This window comes from Rhagoletis pomonella, unplaced genomic scaffold, assembly GCF_013731165.1.
Source record: "Rhagoletis pomonella isolate Grant_MI unplaced genomic scaffold, Rhpom_1.0 Rhpom_scaffold_00008, whole genome shotgun sequence".
NCBI classification, from domain to species: Eukaryota; Metazoa; Arthropoda; class Insecta; order Diptera; family Tephritidae; genus Rhagoletis; species Rhagoletis pomonella.
In genome coordinates this window covers 22,739,972-22,762,869 of record NW_023458562.1, presented here as the reverse complement: position 1 = coordinate 22,762,869, position 22,898 = coordinate 22,739,972, and the positions used below count along the sequence as shown (strand labels likewise).

At 33.5% G+C, this 22,898-nt stretch overlaps 2 protein-coding genes across 5 annotated transcripts in view; both read left to right on the top strand.

The window, feature by feature from the left end:
* LOC118744441 (muscle LIM protein Mlp84B) overlaps positions 1 to 13,705 on the top strand; it is a 115,882-nt gene extending 102,177 nt beyond the window's left edge. For all 3 annotated transcript variants that reach the window (XM_036477464.1, XM_036477466.1, XM_036477465.1), the window contains exons 2-9: positions 70 to 192; positions 288 to 447; positions 3,566 to 3,695; positions 7,458 to 7,554; positions 8,851 to 8,935; positions 9,969 to 10,265; positions 10,325 to 10,645; positions 12,741 to 13,705. In XM_036477464.1, the coding sequence (XP_036333357.1) occupies positions 70 to 192; positions 288 to 447; positions 3,566 to 3,695; positions 7,458 to 7,554; positions 8,851 to 8,935; positions 9,969 to 10,265; positions 10,325 to 10,645; positions 12,741 to 13,011 (1,484 nt within the window). In that variant the 3' untranslated portion in view covers positions 13,012 to 13,705. The remainder of the gene's footprint in view (positions 1 to 69; positions 193 to 287; positions 448 to 3,565; positions 3,696 to 7,457; positions 7,555 to 8,850; positions 8,936 to 9,968; positions 10,266 to 10,324; positions 10,646 to 12,740) is intronic.
* Positions 13,706 to 19,520: 5,815 nt separating this feature from the next.
* On the top strand, positions 19,521 to 21,645 carry LOC118744443 (beta-1,4-glucuronyltransferase 1). Of its 2 annotated transcripts, none has more exons than XM_036477467.1 (4): positions 19,521 to 19,732; positions 19,789 to 20,916; positions 21,248 to 21,420; positions 21,530 to 21,645. In XM_036477467.1, the coding sequence occupies exons 1-4, from the start codon at positions 19,721 to 19,723 to the stop codon at positions 21,543 to 21,545; spliced, it is 1,329 nt and encodes a 442-aa protein (XP_036333360.1). In that variant the 5' UTR covers positions 19,521 to 19,720; the 3' UTR covers positions 21,546 to 21,645. The 2 variants fall into 2 exon arrangements, 1 of the variants encoding a protein (XP_036333360.1); XR_004993538.1 differs by lacking the exon at positions 21,530 to 21,645 and adding an exon at positions 20,978 to 21,162 and having other exon boundaries at positions 19,522 to 19,732; positions 21,248 to 21,338.
* Positions 21,646 to 22,898: the final 1,253 nt, after the last annotated feature.

The window sequence follows — 22,898 nt, the reverse complement described above, 5'->3', positions numbered from 1 at the left end:
AAACAAAAAAAGATGAAAAAATTTAAGACCACTTAATTGTCATAGTAACCGAGTTCTATTTATCCATAGATACAAAAATGCCGTTCACACCTGTTGAGACACCGAAATGCCCAAAATGCGGCAAATCCGTTTATGCCGCTGAAGAGAGAGTAGCTGGTGGTTACAAGTTCCACAAAACCTGTTTCAAATGCGGTAAGGAGATCAGCCTCTAACGACTGCAAAATTAAACACAATATTTGATAAGAAATGTGAATAATTATCGCAATACTCTGATTTTTTCAATCCAGGACTATGCAACAAAGCCTTGGACTCCACAAACTGCACAGAACATGAAAAAGAACTGTTTTGCAAAAATTGCCATGCCCGTAAATATGGACCAAAAGGCTACGGCTTCGGAGGTGGTGCTGGATGTTTGTCGATGGATACTGGTGCACATTTGAACAGAGAGTGAGTATTTAAAATTGTATTATTATTATTGTTCAATATTCATACATCAATGAGCTTTTTCATACATAACCTATCCTTTGGTGGCATATAAGTGTTCTGTCAGAGTTCCTTCAAAAAACCCCGAGCATCAAAAGTTATATTTCCATATTTTTATACAAATTGATAATATAAGGATATCCACACACATACATATGTATATAGTATGTATGTAGAAACCGTCATAATAACTCAAACTATATTTACACACACAATTAGATACATTATACAGCTTTGTGGATACATGTGTATTTATGTATGTATGTACATATGTTTATTGTATGCACTGCACACATCACGTATGCGTATATATAGGCACTTACAAATATCGAGTAAAGTAATCATTTTTGTTGTATTTGTTTTCCACACTTCCACTATAAATAGACCATTTCTTAATGCACATATTTACATACATATAAACATATGTAAGTGTAGGTAACTTTGTACAGATGCTCATGTGTGTGCATGTTTACATTTTCTCATTATTCAGATACTAATTTCGTCCATCCTATTTTCATTTTCAAAAACGTTGCCATAATCTGAAAATTTAATTTTCGATTCCCTTTCATTTCGGGAGCTTCACTTTTAAATACGTGATTATTTTTTCGAATATAGATGGGTGTAAACATTTCCGAACATTCAAGTTTTTATTTAGAAATCATGATCAATATTTTCAATTCCGTTATTCTCCCATTGTAAAACATAAATAAAGGTTTGACTAGGTATTTAAATCAATCTCAGATGACTTTCGATGCGATATACATATATACATAGAGAATGTGTAAATATCTATTTAATTTAGGGCAATAAAAACAATTTCAGTTTCATTTTATGCCGGTGTTAATTAAGAACAATTAAAAAAAAAAGCTAAGCACTTTTCATGCTTCCGCCGTAGCATATTTAAAAGTAAAATATGTAACTTAAAAACGTTCACAAAATTTCTAAATTAATTTTTCAAAATGCCTACGCATCATGCTTTAACTTTATATTAGATAATTTGAAAACACATATGTTTTCCTCAAATTCAAACATATTATTATTTTTTCATGTTATCGCAGCAACTAATTTACGTGGCGAAATATAGACGCAGCGATGGAGTGAGTTCAGGAATCAAAATTGTTCTGTCGTGTTAATGTGAACACCTTTCCCGTAAAGATAGTCTACCACATGTTCCAATGTTTAATCACATGTCGCCTCGAAATAATATTAATATTAATATTTGTTTTTTTTTTATTTTTTTTTTTATATTGATGCATATTTCATGAATATATGTTTGTATTTGTGAAATGTTATTAAAAAATTTGTAATAAAAATAAAAATGGATTTTATTTACCAAAATCATTGCATTAAACATTTTTACAATGGGAGATATGTATTGTTTTTTTTTTTATTGTGTTCATTGTTTTATTTAATTTCATAAACTATATAACTGCTATGTGTATATGTGCATACATACATATGTATCTACATATGTAAGTTTTAAATGTGAGTCGTTTAAATGTATGTATACTAATGACTATTAGAGGAATGACTATTAGAGGATAATGTCAGACAGTATGTATTTAGCATCTCTGTGTAGCAAAAATCAAACGAACGCTTTGAATTCATTAACAGACGTAATTTAATGAAATAATTAGTTCGTTGATTGGTTTGCCGCTGATGCACGGGCTAACACTAAACACTTCGCATGACTTAATCATTTCAAGAAAAAAAAGAAGTAACAAACAATGAAGAAAAATAAAAAGAATTAAACATGTACAAACAAAATAGCTTTAGCTTCGGAAATTTTACGCATGTCGGCGATTTTATAAACCTAATAAATTTGTTCCAATCACATTTTAGGTATTAGTACTATTTGTATGCTAAACCCATTTTGAATTTTCATCAAACCATCATTATGTCATACAAATACACCAACTCATTAAGTTTTTTGACGAATCATGCATGGCTGCATAAACGAACTTTTTAAAATGTTTATTAGGGTGGCTCTTTTAAGGCACTCTTTGAAAATTTCGTAAAACATTTACGCACCTTTCTTTAGATTAAGGGAAATACCTCGGACTTTAACGTTAAAAAAACATCCACAAATTAACAATTATTTGCTGGATTTAAAACAGTAAACAGGGTCAAAATCTGTACATAGAGATTTTTTCGCCTTAGAGAAGTGAACATCAAAACTTCAAAATGCTTGCCTACTACTTTTCCTTAAAAAAAGCAAAGTAGATAAGAAAATCAGGAGTCAACTATGTATATTGTAAGTTCACATTTACAAATGTATGGCAGAGATGATAATCCACAAAACTTAAGATAAGCATTTGCAAAGGACACGTTCCACATCCTTCAAAAATGATAATTGCAAACAGAAATCTCTTTTAAATACGAGTGTCACTAAAATGTCTTTAGAATTCCCAACACTAATGCCATTTAAGTAGATCTGTCCTTTGCATGGTAAAATTTGAAATTTTGGCACCTTATGGCCTTTTTAAACGACTTCGGAAAGAGGAGGAGGTTATCATTTCGTCGGAATATTTTTAACTTTGCGCCACGTCAACCGATTTCGAAAATTCTTTTTGCGTCGGAAACCTAGTGTCTCAGAGGTGAACCCATACTAATCTGATTTAGATCCGATCATATATATATACATAACGATTCTCATCACCAGAAAAAGCTTTTAACGGTACCGACTTCATTGCAGGAGAAATGCTTCGCCTATTGGTTTGAGCGTAAAAAAAAATATATAAACCATGTGAGGAATATCTTGAAAACCAATAAGACCATTTTCACCGACAAAACTTGTTACCTTCTTAGTCATAGTTATTATACATACTTTTCAGTGACCCTCGTTATGTACTTTTACAGATGTTTATAATTTTTCAAATACTGAGCTCGGCGCTCCGAGAAACTCCTCTTACCCCTAACCTATACTACTAAAGGGTATCACAGGAAACTACTATACTTGAAAAATAGGGGCCACCCTAATGATCATGTTATGTACATTGTATGTATATAATCAATTATTAAAAATTAAATAAAGTTTATACATAAGTATGTATGTATGCATTTCGACTTTCTTTAACAATAGTGACATTGATGGTGTGCGCAATGGGGCACGCTTGGAGCCACGAGCAATAGCTAAAGCTCCGGAAGGACAAGGGTGTCCCAGATGTGGAGGTTACGTCTATGCGGCTGAACAGATGTTGGCACGTGGCAGAGTAAGTTTCAGCTTTTAAAAGCTCAGATTATTCAAATATTTACATACACCTAACGAAAAACAAGAGTAAGGATGATTTTGAGTAATTTGAGTACCTGTTTTGAGGTACACATGACTTTTTTTGAGATTACATCATGCGACAGTAAAATTTACATAAACAAAAAATCAACATACTCGCGTAACTAGGGCCAAATACATTTTTTTATGCGGTATATGCGTTTCTCTGAAAGCCGATTAAAAAAAAATCCGCATAAAAAAGTTCTTTACTTTCATACAAAAACAGAGGATGCGTTCCGGCATTTTCGAAAAACCGCATAATTTCTGACACTCTATGTAAAAAACCGCATTAACAAATCCAGCGAGGCAACATAAAGCAAAACAAAACAATTGATTTCTTCGCTTCAATACTTGAAATTTTTTGGGAACTCGACCCCATAAAGTAATTTATTTACATTATAGTTTAGAAGTAAAATTTCAGTGGCCATACAAATAATGCGAGCTCACCTTTACAAACCCAAATGGGGTTTTATTTACTCTTGGATAGGTGTACTTTTAGAAAATACATGTTAATGAAACCCAATTCGTATTCTCCAACTACTATTCCATGTACATGCGAAATCACCATCTCGCCAGCTAGGCTATTTAAAAAGTTATAGACGAACATATTTTGGTTTCCCCGTAAGGTTAACATTTACAATCCAAATGTTTAAAACGTTTTTTCTCGAATTCAGGTTTTTCGACTTAGGCGGTTATTGCTTATGACCACAGAAATAAGTCATATACCTAATGTACATACATACATATCGCAACTCAATATTTCTTTTCGTTGAACAAGCAGTCAATATCTGAGTGAAAATAATTGGAATTCATTAAAAAAGTAGCATGAAAATTACAATATACAATAAAGGTTTTAGACAATTCAAGAAAAATCAGCATTAGATACAGATTAATAATAATTAATAATATGCTGAACACAATTTCGATTTTATAACGATTTCAATACGGATATTTACGCGAATATGTTTGCGAAGAATGTTTCATCGAACCAAATGTGCAGCCATCCAGGTCTAGGCTGTTTCAAGGCTCAGAAATGGATATTGTCACTAATAACTCGTTAAGATTTTGTGCTTAATTAGAAAAAATTCAAGCGTTAAAGCTTAAAATACTCGTTAAAATATTTATTTAATTGTTCCTTCATTCAATTTTTTACATTCTTGAAATGTGATATTCTACTTTCTAGAGTTTTTTTCTGATTCCTGTATGGATAATTAAGTTTACACTTTACACTTTCTTGAATGTTTGAAAAAGTGCCAACAAAAAGAAAAATGCATTCATAAATGCATTCACATATACTGACAAATACATAGTTTGTGTTCAAGTTTATAAAGTTTTAGTTTTGTCTGTGATAATTATTATTATACTGTTTTTTTTTTATTTCAAAAAAATAAATCAAAATAGGGGTATCATAGAAGATGCTTCAAGTGTTTGAATTGCAACAGAACACTGGATTCTACGATGCATTGCGACGGTCCTGACAAAGACATCTATTGCCGAGGTACAGGGTTAACTAATTAATTAACTAACCAATAAAAAACAGGGAACGCAGAATATGCGTATAATTTGTGATACGCCCCCGTTTTTGTGTTGATAAAACCATTTGTAAGATAGCTATTAACAAGGATTTAATCACTTAAAAGTTTTAGAAAATGTGCTATTCCACATCCAAGTACATAATCTGCCTTATCCTGAGTTTCGCCTGAAAAAAAAATCACCCGAAAATTTGTCATCCGCCCATAGTAAAACCGTGGAAACCAAAAGTGAAAAGTAAAAAAAAAACAGGGTTAAAAAAGTTAACATCAATGTTTTTACTGGCTAAAATGGAACTAACAACCAAGTTTACATGTGTACCGGTTTTGAGTTCATTAGTTAACCATTTTTTTGTTTTAATAGTTCATAACGCGAACTCAAGTAAGTATGTATGTACAATATATATACATATATATGTCAAGTTTTTCGTGTATAGTATGTTTTTCCCAGCATTGACGTCTCGATTCCAATAGTTACCGCGATTTCGACGTCAAGTATATGTTGTAACACTTGGCACAAAGTTGTGTAGCTCTAAACTCGTTTTTGAGTTACAAAGATACGACATAAGTGGGCGGTACCACATATTCCAATATTCTAATTATTATTTATAACTTTTATTAGTAATAGTACTAGTATTTTTAATACAGTTTTATTTAAAACAAAGCAACGAGAAAAAACATGAAAATTATCGCAAAAATTTATACACATAATAATACAGGGGCGAGAATGTAATTTTCTTACCTAACACTTGAAAATACAATATTCAAATTCTTAAATTTTAAATTTGTGGCTGAAAGGCTTACAATTTCCGCTGCTTCACTGTCTCGCTGTTTTCACGCGAGTTAAATGTGCAAGGAATTATGTTGACAAACCTTCGTCAAGTTGTTCATAATTTTATATTGTATTTTATAATTGCATATGAGTAAGTAAATTCCCAAAATTTTCTATTAAGATGTATTTATTTTATAGGAAAAAAGCTACGAATCAACTGTTGATAAACATAGTTTGTCCAGGTACAAAATGGAAATAGCTCGTATCAAGCTGAGGCCTGGGAAAATTGTCATCCTATCTGGTGGTAACATAATCCGAAAATATTTTTTGACTTTTTTGAAGTTTTGACGGAGAAGAGAGGTTGAATTTTGTGAATTCGGCTTGAAACCGCGCAATATGTTAATTTTTTTGTATGATCCAATAAACTTTTCATGCATTTTCGATTATTGAATTTTGTTTTTAAATTTTATTAAAATTTTACCATGTTTTTTAATATGTAATAAATTGGCTGTTTTCAGAAAAAGAACTTTAAAATTTACCGGTTTTTGCTAAAAAAATTACCAATTTTCAGAATGATTTTTTTCCAGATATTTAAATATTTGACGTCAAAAATTAACAAATTTAAATATGTATGTTTGTATACTTGCATTCATTCAAAAGTTATCTTGTGTGTCACACTGCGTATGAGTGAACATTGTACATATACACTGTCGGCAGAAATAATTACTCTCCTTACTTTGAAGAGTTTTGGCCATGATAAAAACATTAGAAGGTAAAATCATTCTCTCAATTCGTCGGCCATGATTTTTTCTGATGTTTGCAAGCATTTTAAAAGCATATAAAATTGAAAATAAAAAAATTTAATTGTTCACAATTATTGTTTTTTGAGTTCCTATTTTAAAGTTATATTGCTGGCAAACGTCAGACTGCCTTTCAATGAGTAATGTTTTTATCATGGTTTTGGCTAAATTTCTTTGGTTTATTTTGTGTTTAATAATTTTAGAAAAGCCCGGGTAGTTATACAACAAGCACCATATAAGTCCCTCTTTTCAAACGTTGTACAAAAATTATAAAAATTCGACAAACTTTCACCAAATTTTCAAACTTTTTATTTAGAATTTTTAGAAAAATTCATAAAACTGTCCCCAAGACAAGTCAAGATCCCTCTTTTATCTACAACAAAACTTCAAAAGTGTGGAAAACTTTTTTTCGGGTTATATTACCACCATATTAGATACTAATTTTCCCAGGTGTCAGCTTGATTCGAGATATTGCCATTTTAGCTTGGGCATCTCACGTAAAATGTAAATCAACCCTTCACAAAAAAACCAAATATCTACTCATTTTTTGTACATATGTATGTACTGTATATGTATATATAATCAACCGTATATCCTTTCGACAGCAATGGCACAAGGAGTGTTTTAAGTGTGGAAACTGTTCCAAAGGCCTAGATTCAATCCTTTGCTGCGAAGGTCCGGACAAAAATATTTACTGCAAAGGTGAGTTTTAAATTAGGTTATGATTATTAAAAAATTAACCACTATATTTTAAGAGAGCTCTTACCATGCAAAAGTCATAGAAGAAAGTGTTTACCTATCTTGATTGTGACGGCTGTTTCAAAGACTTTTGTACTGGACTTACCGATGTAAACTATGTATGGTGGAAGTACCTTTGCAGTAACTAATTAAAGTTAAACTGTTGCCAGTCAGATGTACATATTTTTCGCCATATATGAAATAATGGCATCTTATTTTGGAAAATTTAGGTGTTTTTCTTCTTAGTTAATGATACATTCTCCCAGGTAGAGAATGTTGTTCCCAACATTGACGTCTCGATTCCAACAGGTACCGCATTTTGGGCAAAATTGGTACCTGTGGAGCGATTTGGCCGTCAGGTTTATGTTGTAACACTTTGCACAAAGTTTTGTTGTCCGGAATTCGTTCACCATTAGGATGTCTGCTTTTCGTTGTTTTAAAGCTGCGATTAGTAACCGATTTGGTGTACGCCGATATTCGCGTATTGGCGAGTTCGCAGCGATCTCGGTGGAACCTGCACATATCAACGTACTCTCTTTTGTGTTTGGTACCAGTTGCTTCGCAATGTGGTTGCTGGCTTTTTGTGGACAAATGTACTTCTTCAGCTTCAGCTGAGCCACCTTTCTTTTCGAGAAAATGTGTTGCTTTTGTTCTAGTATCTCAATCTCCAACCAATACAACTTGGTGGTAAATAAAAGCTTAAACAGACGGCAGCGTTGATCCGGACTAACTCGGACTTAATCCGGATCAACTGCAGTTAATTCCCGAGTTGATCCGGATCAACGCTGCCATCTGTTTATGCTTTAAGCCGCGTGTGGGCAAGTTGACAAACCTTCGTCAAGTTGTTCGTCAAGTTGGAGAAAAATCAAAAAATTTTTAATTTTTAAGGCAGATTGTCAACTTTGATCGACAAGTTGGCAACCCAAAATGCGATTTAATTTTTTTAAAGACATGTGTTTTTCGGTTCGTTTCGCTAGTGAAAATGCGTATAATTTGTGAAACGGTGTGACGGGGCCCATTGCCTAGCGTTAGTACGCTATTATGTTGCAGAATACCAAAGGTTAATTGCCTCGCATCTGATACATACATATGTACATTGCCATCACTCTATATATGTACATAGTTTACATCGGTTAACACCCCATTCCAAATTTTCCTTCACCTATACCTACTCGTACATACATATTTATACATAAACATATGTATATGTTTAATGTGTGTATGATGTGTAATCATGTTATGCTATGTTATTTATGTTAGGCTGTTATGCCAAGAAATTCGGACCCAAAGGCTATGGATATGGTCAAGGCGGTGGTGCACTTCAGTCTGACTGCTACGCAAATGGGTAAGTTCTGATAACCTGATTAATAAACTAATTAAAGTTAAACTGTTGCCAGTCAGATGTCTGATAAACGTTCAAATTTTTCATGTTTTCCCATACGCTGTCATGTAACTATGTATGTATGTAGTTTACTTACATATATATGTATATACTTCTGCAAGTGCAAGTGCAAATGTTAAAACATAGGTTTGTATGTGTATGCATGTATCCATGTACGTACATAACTGTATTAGAAAATTATATGTACTTATGTATACAAGAATGCATTGAAATGTTCTTTGAGCCAGTTTTGGGGGTAAATGTTGCATCTTAGTTGATTTCAAAAACTTATCCCATGAATGTATGTATATTTACTGAGTTGTACTATGGATATTTATTTATTTTAATTACCACAGGCTGTTATGCTCAGAAATTTGGCGCAAGGGGTTATGGTCATATAGGAATGTCTTCTATGGGTCTTATGTCTGACATAAAAGATGCCGAGTGGCAAAGGTATATACCCGTAATTTAATGATAGAAAACCAAACAAAACCAGTTAATTGTATGAAGTCGCTGGTAGCCTAAAGCGTCGTTCTTTTGTTCTAAGTATTCAATGTATACAATCCACAATATTGACTTTATAGTAGAGTTCAGTGCACAAATTGATATTAAAACGGTGGGAGATGCGATCAAATAATGTACATTATTTTTTTAAGTTCCATTTATATTATAAAATCAAATAAATAATGCTGTTATAAATATCATGTACTATTGTACGTTATATAAAGTTATTATAAACGTAATAAGTTATGACTATATCAAGTGCTTTGACACTTAATCGATGAGTGCACTGAACGGCTCAATTAGCTCATATACAATGCATATTTAATAAATCGCAACATACATACATATGTGAGACATGAAAAGCAAACCGGAAACAATTATAGTCGAATAAAACACTGTAACTACTATACATACATTTGTATGTACCTACGTACGTATGTATGTATGTATGTACACATTTTTTATATTTATTTCTGACCTCTATGATATGCAGTGATATGGCGCCAAAGGTTGCAGATATAGATGTTGGAAAGATACAAGCTCGCCCAGGCGAAGGCTGCCCGCGTTGTGGTGGCGTGGTCTTTGCTGCAGAGTTGGTGCTATCGAAGGGTCGCGAATGGCACAGGAAGTGTTTCAAATGCAGAGATTGTACAAAAACTTTGGACTCTATCATTGCGTGCGATGGACCTGACAAAGAAGTGTACTGCAAAACTTGCTATGGAAAGAAATGGGGTCCTCACGGTTACGGATTCGCATGCGGATCCAGTTTTTTGCAAACCGATGGCATGACGTTAGTTAATTTATTTCAGTTATATAACTCAAAGATTCTAATCCGTTCGTGATTTTTAGCGAAGATCAAATTTCCTCCCAGCGACCATTTGTGTGTCCTGATACTACGTCAATAAAAGCACCTGAAGGCGAGGGCTGCCCACGCTGCGGCGGAGCTGTTTTTGCTGCTGAGCAACAGCTCTCCAAAGGTCGTATGTGGCATAGGAAGTGCTACAACTGCACTGAGTGTCATCGCCCGCTGGACTCGATGCTTGCCTGCGACGGACCTGATAAGGATATTTACTGCAGGGCTTGTTATGGCAAACGATTTGGCCCGAAAGGATTCGGCTATGGCCACGCACCAACACTGGTGTCGACTTCTGGTGAATCTACCATTCAATAGTAAGTAGCAAATATACTGGTATATGAATATATGTATGTTCACATCAGAGGTTAACTCCAATAGCCTTTGTGGCGGCGTCGTTAACTAATTAAAGTTAAACTTAGTATGTTCCAATAGCAGTCCGGTTTACAGGATTTAGTCAGAACTTACAGGAAGTCGTTCCTATTGACATAAAACCTGTAAGTGGGAACACTTTTGAGAGATTAACTGAGCAACTGTTCCTAGTCAGAAGTTACAGGATTTAGTCCGGAGTTTTTTTTCTGTAAGTTCATGAAAAGTGTCAAACGATCAGCTGATTTGCGTGTGCAAACAAAAACAGAAAGCAGTGTAAGAAAAGAGCCTTATATTTGTAAAAATATGGAAGTAAACAACGAAATATCAAATCAGTGTTGTACAAATGACATGTAAACAAACCAACTGACGTTTTTACAGGAAATAGTGCTTTTTGCGTTCCCGTGCACTTCTGCATCTGTTCTCTTGTTACTCTCACTTGAGAGAGTAAATTTGTAGTTTGACAGTTCCACAGGTTTTAGTCCGAAGTTCAAAGGAAACGAACAAACTAACTGTTTTCACAGTCAGATGTACACAGTTGCCGTCACAGAAGAAACAGTGACATCTTTTTTTCGTAAATTCTCGTGTTTTTCGTCTTGCTTAATGATACATTCCCCGAGGTATAATTTGTTTTTCCCAGCATTGACATCTCGATTCCAACAGGTACGGCAATTTGGACAAAATTGCTACTTGTGGGGCTATTTGGACGTCCGGTTGATGCTAAAACACTTTCTACAAAGTTTTGTTGTTCTGAATTCGTTAACCATTAGATTGTCTGCTTTGCGTTGTCTTAAAGCTGCGATTAGTAGACGATTAGGTACTCGCCTATATCAGCGTATTGGCGAGTTCGCAGCGATTTCGGTTGAACCTATATATATTAACGTACTATCTTCTCTGTTTGGTACCAGTTGTTTCGCAATGTTGTTGCAGGCTTTTTGTCGGCAAATGTACTTCTTCAGCTACAGCCGAGCCACCTTTCTTTGCGAGAAAATTTTTTGTTTTTGTTCCAGTATATCAAGCTGAAACTTCTAATATTCACGAAAGTTCGATGAATTTGCAGACAATTCTGGTTTTGTGGTGAAATCTTTCGTATATTTATCTACTTTTAGTTAGCGAGAAGATAAACCAGAAAGGGTTTGGTAATATGTATTTTTTATTTTGACAGGAACATTCTTCTGGATGCCCCAGACACCCAGGATCTTGGCCAACTTTGTTTTTGTATTTCGTTACGCGTATTTTTATTAAATCACCCTCACAATCGGTTTCTTTTGCTTTTAGTTTTCTCTTCTTCACTTCAGTTTCATTTTGTTATTTTATTTGAGTTTTCATACAAAATGAGTACACGTTGAAGGAAGTTTAAAAATTCACTTCTATCGAAGGAAGAAAATCGTCCTTTGAATAATTTTAAACGACACAATAGGTGGTAGAAAGCAAATCCATCATATCTGATGTGATGTAAACCGTGTTTTAGTTGTGGAATTAGTGAATAATTTTGAATTTCCTTGATTTCATTATACCGTGCAGGTTGAAAAACAATTCGATATAAGACCCAAATAGTTTGACATTTTCTATTTCGTGTAATTTCTTTCCGCTCCATTTTAAATCGTTTAAGTAACGCTTCATCTGGGATATTTTTTGAATTTTCATCGAAAGAGTAGCTCAGTGTACTATATACTTACTTAAAATGTTTTCGCAGCCGAGTATATTTGCGTGCACCCAAATATTGTTATGGAACAGAGTCAAAAATTTATTCGCGTTTTCCACAAATAAATTGGAACGGTACGAACCATGAAAAAAACTACGAACTATCGTACAACTTCATGTTTTTACGCAGGAAAGTGTACTCTTCATCGATTATATACTTTGCTTTTTTCTTCACCTTCAAATGGTATTAAGTCATGAAAATTCTGATGTAAATCTGACGGGGAGGAAATGTGATGAAAAAATTTGCATCATTACATTTACATTTAAGGAGCACCCTGATGTGCATACGTATATACAATAAGTGCATACGTATTTACTATGTTTTTTTTTTCTTTTCAGCCCCGAAGGTAAACCATTCACTGGACCGCGTTCGTCGGGAGGCTGTCCACGGTGCGGTTATGCGGTCTTCGCTGCTGAGCAAATGATTAGCAAAAGCAGAATTTGGCACAAACGTTGCTTCCATTGTGCTGATTGTAGAAAGTCCCTCGATTCAACCAATTTAAATGATGGTCCCGATGGTGATATTTATTGCAGAGCGTGTTATGGTCGAAATTTCGGACCAAAAGGTGTTGGTTTCGGGCTTGGTGCAGGCACCCTGACAATGACATAAAGTACTTTTCCAAATAATAACTATGTATAAATATATACATATACATACATATGTACATATGTAAACGTATATGTATGTGAATACATATAAATCCAAAGAAGAAAACAAAACACAAAAACGAACTTAACGAAACGCAAACGGCTATAATTTTCAGTACGAAGTAGGTATTAAAAAACAAAAAAAAACTTAAACTCGACAAAAACAACGATCTAATTAAACGAAAACTCACGCCACAAATTAGTTTACATCGAGGACGAACGTTTTACTTTTATTTAAATCTCCTTTTTTGTATGCGTGGATAAATTAAGACGTTTTTTTTTATATACTATACATACAACATATTTTATATCTTTTATTCGTACAATTCATTCAATAACTTTTTTCATCAAGTTATTTTAAAGACTGTTCTCTTAACCAGTACCGTGTATCAATAATTTTTAAGAAACGTGTTGAAATAAGTCATTGATTGGGTTGTCTGAATAGCAACATATTTAAAAAATTTCCTGAATGCATACTATTAGATTTTTACATATGTATATATAGTATATTTATAAAAATGACAACAAAGTATGTGTGTACGTGTAATACAAAAGTTGTCGCCAAGTATTTATGTATGAAAAAACTGTGCGTATTTGAGAACAAAATATAGAGCGAAAGACCCTAACTAATAAAAGTTAAATTGTTTTCGCAGTCAGATGTACACAGTTGCCATTATAGAAGAAATAGTGACATCTTATTTTCGAAAGTTTTCGTGTTCTTCGTCTTGATTAATGATACATTCTCCCAGGTAGAGAATGTTTTTCACAGCAATGACGTCTCGATTCCAACAGGTACTGCAATTTGGGCAAAATTGGTATCTGTGTGGCGATTTCGATGTCAGGTTGATTCTAAAACACTTTGCGCAAAGTTTTGTTGTTTTGAATTCGTTAACCATTAGAATGTCTGCTTTGCGTTCTCTTAAAGCTCGGATTATATCAAATGAAGTGGCATATTGAGGATGAAAAAGTGTCAAAATAAGCCAAATAGAAAACTTAAAGTGTCCAGAAAGGTGTCATTGTTTTTAATTTTTCCCATTTAGCAATAAATTGGAAACACATTCCTAAAACAAAAGTCCAATGCCAATGTAAGATAAACCAGTTGTATACACTATAGAAATTAGAAAATTTTAGTTGAGAAAAAGAAGTAGACAAAGCATTCCACAAAAATGTATTGAAATACTACTATTTTTTAAAAGTGCCAAATTAATATTATTAAGTGCAATTTGAAGTAAAATAGGGCCAAAAATGGCACGGTTTGAGCCAAGTTGGCAGCAATGGGAAAATTTTTAAAACTGAGGGCCTTGATAATTATTGACATCCGCGGTTTGACACGCCCTTGCGTTTACAATGGACGGGGAAACGGGAAAGATTGGAATTCCTTGGTGCGAAAATGGTAGTAGAAAAGTACACAAAGTAGTAAATTAGTAGTGAAATTTCTTTTTTTAATTCTAATGCATTTGCAGGAAATTTGTCATTTTAAATGAAATATTGAACGAAATGTTATGAAATCTACGTGAATTATGCAATTCATCTGCTATTTAGCTGTATAATTACTGCAAAAAGGCTCAAAATTAAAATTAAACCTTTATGGAGTTTATGTAAATATCGAATTAAAAACAAATTTATGTTTTTGTTATTGTAAACAAGTAAAAAAGTTTAAGTTCGGGCGAAGCCGAATCTTGAATACCCGGCGCAAGTATTAAATATAATTTTTTCACCTTTCCGAAATCTACCGTTAAATGGTAAGCAGGGGTGGTTCAGCAGTTCTGAAATTTACCGTTATATGAAAAGCGCAATTTTATTCCGACTTCTTAAAATTTATCTTCTTGGTTTTGTGTGTCAAGTACAATATTTATACCGAGCTTAGTACAATTTCATAGAACGGTTACCGAGATACACTAGTGTGGTCGCTCATTTTCTAAAAATTTGTCATGAACGTATTTCTTGCTAGAGAATTATTGCAAACATCAAATTGGAATATATTAGCTTAAGTAGTTACTGATATATCCAAGATTTCGTATTTCTCTAAATTACCGTTATATAGGAGGTGGGCATGGATATTGTCCGATTTTCAAAATTTTCAGACGTTTGGTATTTTTTACCAAGACCAACTATTGTGTCAAGTTTGGAAGAAATTGATGGAGCGGTTACCAAGATTTACTTATTTTCCTCCTGAAGATCATTGTAAATATCAATTTTGAGTGAATAAGCTTCAGTAGTTACCTAAATATCGCAGTTTCGTATATCTGAAAACTACCGTTGTATGGGAGGTTGGCGTGGTTATTGGCCGATTTTGCCCATTTTCAATACCATCGGTCCTGGGCTCAAAAGAGGTACACGTAGAAAGTTTCCTCAAGATATCTTCATTTTTATTCCAGTTATCGTGTGCATAGACGGACGGACAGACAATCATCGCTTAATCGATTTATTTTTTCATTCTGAGCATTTATGTATACAAAAAAAGAAGAGCGTAAGAACGAGAGGGAGCTGTTAGTTTGTGCCAGTTTTTTGGGTTAGGAAACCTTTCCAGCAGAACCTAGTTATAATTATCTGTAAAGAAACAAAGCTAATGCTTGCTGTTAAATTTTTCACTAGCCCTGCCGGATTAACAACTTTTATTCACCTCTTAGCTGTCAAAAATTTACTATCCAGAGTACTTTTCTATCAATTGGCACAGGCCCTGAATGAAAATTTTTCTGTAAGTTTCTGGATAAACGTACGTTTTGCTGCTTCCTGGGTTTTAGTACATACAAATAAATATATATGTACATATGTATACACTTTTAGTATACAATAAGACTTTATCTAGAATCCGAGGATCAACGAATATTAAAATGAATATAAAACGAATGAATTTAATGTTCGTAGGAAAATAAGAGACCGCTGTGTCCGAGTAGGTACAGGTTCGCATTTTAGCCCGGCAGCACTCAGATCCGGTTCTGGAACCGACCAACAGCCAAACAGTTTTCAAATATCATTAGGTTTGTATAAGGATAAATCGATACCATCAGTACTTGTACTTGTATCAAACAAGGTATCGACACCTATCGGAAAGATATCGAGTACATGTGCATAGAAATACGATTTTGCATATTTTTCAAAGTTATTGTATTTCACAAAAAATATGCATTTTTATAAGACTATTTATCTTTTTATGTTTTTTCATGCAAAAATTTAAGACAACAATTATTTTCGTATAGTATTTTATTTTAAAAACAATAGAATACATTTTTACAACATTAACAGATAAAGTTTTTATCGTATAAAATAAGTTTAAGAAAAAACTCCTTTTTTGTTATATTCCCTGTGTTTTTCTGAAAGGCGTTGCTTTTCAAAGAAGATGCTGAAGCATAGTAAGTTTGGCAAGATACAAGTATTTTTGTTCGATACCTACTTGGATCGCAGTAAAAAGAATCGAGTACAAAAATACTTGGTAAATTGAGAAAAGTGTCGAGCATGTACTTGGATTTACTTGTATCGATTCATCCCTAGGTTTGTATAGTAACTTCTTCAGTAAAATATTGCAGCGAGAGCGTAAAATTGAGAAGAGAAAACTAGCAGAAAAAGTTATTGAACACAAAACTAGTAAAAACTTGCAAGTGGATATTCTGCTGTAAACATTTTACTATTTATAAATCAGTTTTAAACTCTTTGCCTTACAAACAAGCACTTACACAGTCCAGTACATCATTAATATTTTGATTTCCACTCATTTTACTTTAGTATGTGGTAAATCAATTCAACAAATGGCGGCTTTTGACATTTATTCTTTTTCTTCTTCTGCTAGCTAATTTCTGCTAGTAAAAATTTCATTAGCAAGCATGGTTGCCACAATTGGTAACTTTTAAACGATTTGGTAACTTGGTAACTTTTATTTTATTTTGGTAACTTTTGCAACCAAACATCTATTTGCATTAGTAGAAAGAAATGAATTATGTTTTGCCTGTGCGTAATTATAAAACCCTTCGAGTTTCAGTGGCAGCACTACCGACACTTCTACAAATTTACTTCGATAAAATTAGAGTCATCTCATATTTGAATACTGGAATTATTTGAATTACAGTGGCAGCACCACGGGCTGCACTTCTGAAACAACTTTCAAATGTTTGCGATACATTTTGAATTCTACAGTAAAACTGGTATAAAAATTCGGCCATCTGGCAATTTTTGGTAAGGTCCACAAATCGTTTTGATTATTCCTGCACAAAAAAAATAAAAGTCGCGTGCTTTATACCAGTCCCACCTACCGACATGTATTTCGACCCACAGAATCCGAATCTGAGGTCCGTTTGACACGTACAGTAAATTATGAAAAAACCGAAAAAATAGCTCAATTCCGGTTAAAAGTACCCGCCACTTTGTTTGTACGCCGGTGCTATTATTCCGTGAGTCGCAGGTTCAAATATCGGCACGTTCCGAACGAAAAATGACACTGAAGATGGCACAACGCCGAAACCGGTTTGTCTCCAAACCAAATTTGCCAAAAGATGACGAAAAATCGTTCCACATTACTCCTACCGTGTCGGAAACACCAACAACGAAAACGAGAATATCGGCACATGCAGCAATTAATTGATAGAAAAATATTTTCTAATAGAAAAGATTATTATAATTGTCAATAGCATTTTCAATCTTGATAATTTATCAAGAAAATAAATTTAAACTTTGCTAGAACTGGCGTTTGTTGATAAATAATCGAAAATTGACAATTTATAAAAATATTGAATTTATTAAGTGCACAGAATCGGGCTGAAAGTATATACACATTTGTTATGAAATATAGCAGTTTTTTTCAGTATATTTTATATTCTCAGTGAAAAAGTGAAGATTTTGGTATTGAAGATTTGGTAACTTTTCTTAAGAGATTTTGGTAGAAAAAAATGTTGGCGAGTGGCAACCATGTTAGCAAGAATTTGCAGCTCTCCCGTGTTGTTACGCTCTCGATTCAGTGCTCTCTTGCAAATTTTTTGGGTTATCATACACTTTGCCAGTAAAAATTTGCAAGTTCCAGTAGAAATTAGTACTGACTATTGGTTACTATACAAACCTATTATTATTAATACGTACACCACTTTAATATGGTAACACAGTCAAAGTCAAAAGCGACATACATTTCGTCGCCTGGGTAAAAGATTGTCATAAGCGTCATACGTACGTGAATAACATACGACAATCTTTTACCTAGGCGACGATTTGCAAATGTATGTACATATGTATGTATTTGTGTACATGCATATGTAAATACAACCCGCATGCAGAACCACCCACCCTTTGATTGCCAGGAGAGCAATTTGTAAGCAATCGATTTTCACGAGAATTATGTACAAATCGTTGCCTTAAAAAATGTTAATCGGAAACAAACCAAAAAACAAAAAAAACGATGAACTGTCATATGGCGAGAATCGCTTCTTTTTGAGCATTGATGCTTCCGAAAGGGTAGGAAACAAATTTTTATTTCTCACATCGGTTAGAAAACACTTATAAATTCAAGATATCAACGTGCTGCTGATTGATTTGGGCAAAGATCTTGCTTGTCTTGCTTTGACACAGTTCAATTTTGATTGAAATATATGGGTGGTATACTTTTTAAAACATGTACAAATGTACATACATACTTATATGCATATCGAAGGCTTATATTCAATACCCTCTATCTGCACTTTTCACAAAAATGAGATTCTGATATAAAAATCCACCTAATACTTAACAGTCATCGGTAATATTAATGCTAACCTTGTATAAGGCTTGACAAAAGAATTTACTATTAAATTGCAAAGTCAAAATTAACAACAGAGATGAGAGGTATTTCCCAGGTGGATTCTAACATCACAAAGTAGTTTTTGTGAAAATTTCAGATAGAAGGTATGGAATATAAGCCCTCGATATGTATTTTCTTCAGAATACAGCTTTATCATTATCGGATAAATTATTTGTTTTTGTTATTTTATGGGAAAAATTGTTGAATATTACCGGATAAATACATATGATTTAACCGAGTGCCCCATAAATTTCAATGGAAGTTGCTATCGAGTTTCTTAAGGCCGAGTGGATAAAACTACCCGAAACTCCTGTATACGTGTGATCTTTTATCCCTTTCTTTCTTACACACTTAAGCGTCACGTGTGTGTGTTTTGGTTTCAATTGAAATTCTTTTAATGTGATGTTGGTTACAACCCTGCAAACCATTTTTTCAGCGTATTCTGAACTGTAGAGAAATTTTAAAGCATTCGTAAAGATCTCATCCGATTTTTTGCCGAACTTTCTAAAATGAAATAAACTGTGCACAATTCGATTCTTCCGGAAGAAAATCGGTAAAACAATGAAAATAATGCTGCAATGTGAAGAATTTCTTGCAGAATTTTCTTTATTTTTCGTACAGAAATATCTTAACGAGTTCATACAATTTTCCTTGAAGATTCGTAAAAAAATCGTTACAGAAATGAGATTTTGGGAACATTGGTTTGCAGGGAAGAGAAATCCTTTCAATGTATTGGAGTTTCGGGTAGTCGCGTCTTGTAGGAAAGTAATTTGGCAACAAGCGGTGATAACTGATTGTTCCATATCGATTATTGTGCCGATAGTTGACGGTGATGACCATTCCTTAATAAAAGAAAAATAAGAAAAGGGCAAAAATGGTGAAATAAGTGGATTTTCAGGAGTTTTTATTTATCATGTGTACACATGTACGTCAATATCTGTGTGCATTATACTGTCACTAATATATTTTCTTTTTTTTCAGTGGAAAATAATTAAAGTTAAATGCTTGGTTTTATTCTTATTAATTTTTTCAACCGCGGTAAACCTTCTGTGGACACTTTGCTTACTTGAAATGGAAACGCGTTCGCAGTATGTCAATAAATCGTCAAATAGAATAACGAAAACAACTGCATTTGAAAAAACTCTATTAATAGACTCTACAATTAATAGAACAGCATTCGAGAAAATTTCGAAGCATAGTTTTAGGCTTGCTTTCGAAAATATAAGCTTTGATACCGGAAGATGGGACAATCATCGGCTTTATAAGATGTATGATTTCGCCTTGATTGGAGATAACTTTGTTGAAGCTTCGCATGAAAACATTGTATGCTTAGCTACCCAAAGTTCTGTGGAGCGGCTATATTCATTGACACAAGTTGCTCACCAATGGAACGGTCCGATATCCACTGCTGTTTATGTTGCCGGAAATGAAGAGTTTTCTATTTTACAATACTTCGTAACATACATGCGGCTTTGTTTCTCATTTATTCGTGATAACGTTACATTTCACATTGCTATACCGAATGACAAGAAACCTACTCACGGTCACAAGCCAAATCTTATAAAAAACTTTGATTGCCAATATCCTGAACAAACACTACGCCATTTACTCAAAATGCGCTCTGCGGACACAATAAGATGGCGCATAAAGAACGAATATCCTCAAAATCATTTACGTAACCTAGCAAGAAAAGGGTGTCAAAATAAATATGTATTCCTAACGGACATCGATATAATTCCTAGTGGAAATATGGTATCACTTTTGAATAATTTTCTACAGTCAGCAAAATGCAGTTACCGATGCGCATATGTGATTCCAACTTTCGAAATAGACAATAGAGCTATGTTTCCAGTTTCGAAGCCGGAGCTTATGCGACTCTATAGGAAAGGTCTAGTACGACCATTTCACGAGAAGGTTTTTATATACAACCAATACGCAACTAACTTTTCCTTATGGCTAACGAATTCCTCAATTGAAGAAGAGCGGGCGCACATAAGTCATGTTGTAACAAATTTTGAATTTTTGTACGAGCCTTTCTATGTCGCCTTTGACGATGTTCCTGCACATGATGAGAGATTTATAGGTTATGGATTCACCAGAAACTCGCAGGTACATAGATATGTAAATATCTTTTAACTGATGTAGGTACAAGTAAATACACTTCTAACAGTTGGCGTCATCAATGTAAAAATCCCTGAATCACAAATTTAAAGTTAAATTGATGCAAAAAAACTTTAAATTAGCGTAAAAATGCTTGCAAGGATGCCAATAATTCGCATAGTATTTAAGATAAAACTGCGAAAGTATCTGAGACCATACTAGCGGAATATTTGCGAATAAGAAACGATTTCCAAAGTATGTTAACGGGACTGTTTGCCTTGATAACGACGATATGCGCCATATACGTAACTAATTATTGATTAATTTATTTTAATGTTAGGTCTACGAAATGTATATCGCTGGGTACACTTTTTTTGTACTATCCCCTGTTTTTAACTGCCATTGGGGATTGCAGCAGAAAAAAGCACGACCGGTTTGGCGTGAACAGCAAAATAACATAAACCGAAAGCGCTTCGAGATCTTCAAACAAGAAATACTCGCTAGATACAAAAAGTAGGTGTAATATATAAATGTATATATGTATGTATGCTAATATATATGTACTTATACATATAGTTTCAAATATATTTACAATCAAATTATATATTATTTTATTTTACAGAAAGACGAATGGCTAGTCAATGGGATACACAGGATTACTTAATAACTAATAAAAGTTAAACTGTTGCCAGTCAAATTGTCGTTATATAAGAAATAGTGACATCTTATTTTCGAAAATTTTCGTGTTTTTCGTCTTAGTTAATGATACATTCTCCCAGGTAGAGAATGTTTTTCCCAGCATTGACGTCTCGATTCCAACAGGTACCGCATTTTAGGCAAAATTCGTACCTGTGGGCGGTTTGGCCGTCAGGTTGACGCTAAAACATTTTGCGCAAAGTTTTGTTGTCCGGAATTCGTTCACCATTAGGATGTCTGCTCTGCGTTGTTTTAGAGCTGCGATTAGTAACCGATTAGGTACTCGTCTATATCCGCGCATTGGTGAGTTTGAAGCAATCTCGGTTGAACCTACACATATTAAGGTACTATTTTTTGTGTTTGGTACCAGTTGTTTCGCAATGTGGTTGCAGGCTTTTTGTCGGCAAATGTACTTCTTCAACTTTAACCGAGCCACCTTTCTTTGCGAGAAAATTGGTTGCTTTTGTTGTAGTATCTTAAGTTGAAATTTACAGTATTCTTTAAATTTTGACGAATTTGCCGATAATTCTGATTTTGTCGCGAAATCTATTTATATATCTGTATTTTATTTTTTCGAGAAAAAAAAACAGAAAATTTTTGGTAGTATGAATTTTTAATTTTGACAGGAACATTGTTCTGGATGCCAGCTAATTAGTATATTTCTGTAGTTTATTTTGTCGAGAAAAAAAAAACAAAGATTTTGGTAGTATGAATTTTCAATTTTGACAGGAACATTGTTCTGGATGCCAGCTAAAATGAGCCGACACCCAGGATCTAGGCCAATTTTGTTTTTGTATTTTGTAGCACGTATTTTTATTAAATCACCTTCACAACTTTTTCTTTTACTTTGCTCTTTTTCACTTGCTTAAAATTTTAATCGACACAATAGGTGGTACAAAGCAAATCGATCGTATCTGACGTGATGTAAACGGTGTTTTAGTTGTGGTAATATAAACCACAAATAAAAAACTACAAAGTCCTAATATAGTAAGCAATTTTTGAAATTCAATTTTATTTTTTACTAGCAAATAACCTGGGTGCTTCACTGCGCCTTAAAAGTATTTTTGTGTTGTTTGATAGGCGTATTGTAATATTTCAAATATTTTATCAATTTAATTAAATAAAATTTTTCACACAGGTGGCAACTTTCCTAAAAAATATTTTCGAGTTTGATACCCATTTTGTTATATTTAATTTATCTTATCACACAAAAATACATAGATGAATTTAAATATTAATTTTTCATTTTATTACTCCTTTTGTCTACATAATACAATATCGTATTACAATAATTT

Bases quoted from the DNA above. Each gene is read 5' to 3' on its own strand.
- LOC118744443 (XM_036477467.1), top strand. The intron at 20,917-21,247 runs GTACATAGATAT...TTTTAATGTTAG, and splicing joins GATTCACCAGAAACTCGCAG to GTCTACGAAATGTATATCGC.